This window comes from Neovison vison, chromosome 7, assembly GCF_020171115.1.
Source record: "Neovison vison isolate M4711 chromosome 7, ASM_NN_V1, whole genome shotgun sequence".
Lineage (NCBI taxonomy): Eukaryota > Metazoa > Chordata > Mammalia > Carnivora > Mustelidae > Neogale > Neogale vison.
In genome coordinates this window covers 192,625,756-192,629,695 of record NC_058097.1, presented here as the reverse complement: position 1 = coordinate 192,629,695, position 3,940 = coordinate 192,625,756, and the positions used below count along the sequence as shown (strand labels likewise).

Below are 3,940 nucleotides of genomic sequence, written 5' to 3'. Positions count from 1 at the left end.
TGCTGAGACCATCTGTTCACTTTCTCCCTTCCTGTAACAGCTCTGGTTGATTTCACCTTCCTCATCTATTTTTTTTTTTTACTTGCTCTTTATACCTGTTTGTTTCCAGCCTCCAGAATGATTGTAGCTCTTGCATTTTACTTACATATTCTAAAACACTTTCCATGTTTTTACCATCTCCCTTTTAATAAAATCCTGCTATCTAACATCTTCTCTATAATGACATTCGCTGTGTTTCTTAAACAACCTTTATTCAAATCCTATCTCATGCAAAAAAGGTATATATATATATTTTTTTTTCTTAAGTAACCTTTATTTAAATAGAATAACAAGCTTGCAAAAAAGGCCTTTCTTACTTTTTTTTTTTCTATAGAAAATCTTTTTCAGATGTCTCTTGTTCATTCCACTTACAAGTTTTGGTATATCTATCATGCCATAGTGTATATTTTTAATTAATAAACTTTATTTCTTAAAGCAGCTTTAGGTTCACAGCAAATCTGAGCAGAAAGTACAAAGATTTCCCATAACACCCCTGCCCCCCCCCCAGCTCTCCCACCAGAGTGATACATCTCTTACCATCAAAGGAAGCTACTCTCACAAGTTATTATCTCCTCAAATACTCTTTTCATTAGGTTCACACTTGATGTAGTACATATTATGGGTTTCGATATGCCTAAGGACATGTATTCACAACTATACTAACATAGAGACATGCTTCCTGCTCTAAAAATCCTCTGAGTTCTGTCTATCCTTTCTACCCTCCAACTAACCTTTGACAAACACTGATGTTGTCAATGTCTCCATTGTTTTGCCTTTCCCAGGATTCATATAGTTGCAATCCTAATTGGTAGCCTTTTCAGGTTGGCTTCTTTCACTTAATAATACACACTTCATTTTCCCGGGTATCATCTTGTGGCTTGATAGCTCCTTCTTTTTTTTTTTTTTTTTTTTTTTTAGCGCTGAAGAATATTCCATTGTCCAGAGAAATCACAATTTATTTATCTATCCACCAGTGGAGGTAGGTCTTGGTTGCTTCTGAGGTTTGACAATTATAAATAACCAGTTATAAACATGTATATGCAGCTAAAATGTGCTTGCAAAATGTACTACAATTTTCTTAATCTGTCTTTTGCTAAGTTTTTTTTTTTCTTTCTATTTTTTTTTTTTTTTCTCCCCTCTCTCTCTCTCTATAGCAGAGAAAGTCTTCAGTTCTGGATCCATTAACTTTCCACTTACCAACTGGAGATAGGTAGGGATTGTCAACAATTACACTTATTATTCAGTCCCTTAGGTTTTATCAGAAATGTTTCATATTCTGGTCAATGGTGGAAAAAGAAGTAATTATGTTTTTAGCAGCCTGAATTATTGACTCTTGCTCTGTCTTAACTAGGTATTACTATTATTTTTAATACGAATTCAGGAGAACTGATCACCAGGAGCTGATCTAAAACAGGTTCTCTTGTACAGATTTCTTCATTGTACAGCTGATTTCTGAATGCCCATAGAGGAAGTAGAAATGAATGTGCTATCATAAAGATACTTGTGATGATTTAAAGTCATTATTTTTATTTTAGATTTCAACTTCATCACTAATGAAGAACGTGTATCACTATGAGAACTGGCAAATAAGCCCAAGATTTTTAATAGAGCTATCATTAAAATTGTTTTGTCTTTATGATTCACTAACCAAATAGTGTCACTTTATTTGATTTGGCAGTTTTTTCTACAGGTGATGCTAATCACACCTCCTTAATACTCCATAAAACTAAGTTTTCAATTAATCCTGGTATGTGGGAATTAGGATTCATTTACCTATTCCTTTAAATTTCTTTATATGTCCACTTCCTTTCATGCATTCTATTCATGATAGCCATGGAATATAAAGACTATGAAATATTTCTTAGCTCCTTTAGTCACATCAACATCCCCCCTCTTTTTTTTTTTTTTTTTTTTGTAAATTTGCTTAGTTTGCTTGAATTAATTGTGTACTTCCTTTGAAAATAATGTTTGACACAAAACTTTCCTCATGGCATTTTTCATCTCTGTATTTCTCAGAGTATATATTAAGGGATTGAACATAGGAGCAACGATGGTGTAAAATAGAGCAAATACTTTGTCCTCAGGGAAACTGGCTGGAATTCGAAGGTAGGCAAAGATCGAAGGCCCAAAAAATAAGACGACCACAGTGATATGAGACCCACAGGTGGAGAGGGCTTTGCGTCTTCCCTCCGCTGAGTGATGTCTTAGACTAAACAAAATAATGACGTAAGAAACAAACAAGACAACAAAGGTAACTAAGGCGACCATACCTGAATTGGCAACCACAAGGATCCCAGTGATGTAGGTATCAGTGCAGGCAACTTTCAGCAGAGGGAAGATATCACAAAAGTAGTGATCAAGTTCATTAGGACCACAAAACGGCAACTGGATTGCCATCAATAATTGAGGAAAAGAATGGAGAGCCCCACCAGCCCATGCAGCCAAGACTAGGAGATGGCACCTTGTTCTGTTCATGATAAGCAGATAGTGGAGAGGCTTACAGATGGCAGCATAGCGATCAAAGGCCATGGCGGTAAGAATGAAGATCTCAGTACCTCCAAAGAAGTGCATGGTAAATAGTTGTAACATGCAATTACCATAGGAGATGGTTTTTGTTCCCCCTAGCAGGTCACCAATTAATTTAGGTGTAATGCTAGAGGTATAGCAGATGTCCATAGAGGATAAGTGGCTGAGGAAGTAGTACATGGGTTGGTGGAAAAGAGGACTACATCGAATGGAGACAAGGATCAGAAGGTTTCCTGCCAGCAGGGCAATATAACAGAATAAGAAGAGCACAAAGCAAAATATTTCTATGTTCTGGTCATATGAAAGTCCTAGAAGTATGAATTCTGAGATGTTTCTCTGCTTCTCCATATACTTAAGTTTGCTATATGTTCCACACAAATGAATATGTATCTGAAGGAAATAAACAGAAATTTGGTGAAAACTTAATAGTATGAACACAATGAATAAAGTTTACCAAGAGTAGATTGACATGAATATTATATTAATACTAATTATTCTTGATTTCTTAAATTAAGCTGCTTTCTTCTGTTTTATTGTGTTTGATTCTCTAGAAGTATTGTGGAACAATTTTATAATGGGAATGATTATGCATGTTACTCAGTTTTACTGATAATGATTTTAAAAATATTTAAATGATATTTTGAAAATGAAAGACTATTCATTATTAATTATATTAGTTAGATAAGAAAGAAGATTTATAAAAATTCTGCCAAATCAGAAAATACTTTGTTGTATGTATCTTTTCTTTTTTTTTTTTTTTTAAGATTTTACTTACTTATTTGACTGACCACAAGTAGGCAGAGAGGCAGAGAGTGGGAAGTCTCATGTGGGACTCGATCCCAGGACCATGGAATCATGACCTGAGCTGAAGGCAGAGGGTTTAACCTACTGAGCCACCCAGGCATCCCTGTTGTATGTATCTTAAGTGTGTGTGGCTAATACATGAGGTCAGCTTTCCTATTTTCACTCTTTTCTGGTCAAATTCCATGAATCATCTGGCACTGAAACCTCAGGAAATGCAAACATACCAGTCTGAACTGCTGAAGCTTAATTTGTATAAAGCGCACTCTTTTTTGTTATGTGACCAAATATTGCCAATGGGTCATGGTAAACCAATGGAATCGCTGTTATTTTATAAAGCAAAGAGTGGGGTAAAACTATGCAGCAAATAGAGAATGTCTATTCATGATGGAAATTGTGGAAATAAATTAGCAATTTCATTCATTTTCCCTGGCTAAATTTCATGTGTTAAAGAGAATTTTAAAAATGTACATGCTGTTATTGATGTTTGCGATGACAATCATTAAAGGATAGATAAAATCGTTCAGTTGCTTGTGTGTTTCAATAGTGCCTATGTGATGCTCTTGTCAAAAAT

At 34.9% G+C, this 3,940-nt stretch overlaps 1 protein-coding gene across 1 annotated transcript; it reads right to left on the bottom strand.

Annotated features, from left to right (window-relative positions):
- Nucleotides 1-1,977: 1,977 nt before the first annotated feature.
- LOC122912914 (olfactory receptor 4P4-like) lies at nucleotides 1,978-2,913 on the bottom strand. The gene has a single exon (XM_044259315.1). It carries the CDS (start codon nucleotides 2,911-2,913, stop codon nucleotides 1,978-1,980), a length of 936 nt encoding a protein of 311 aa, XP_044115250.1.
- Nucleotides 2,914-3,940: the final 1,027 nt, after the last annotated feature.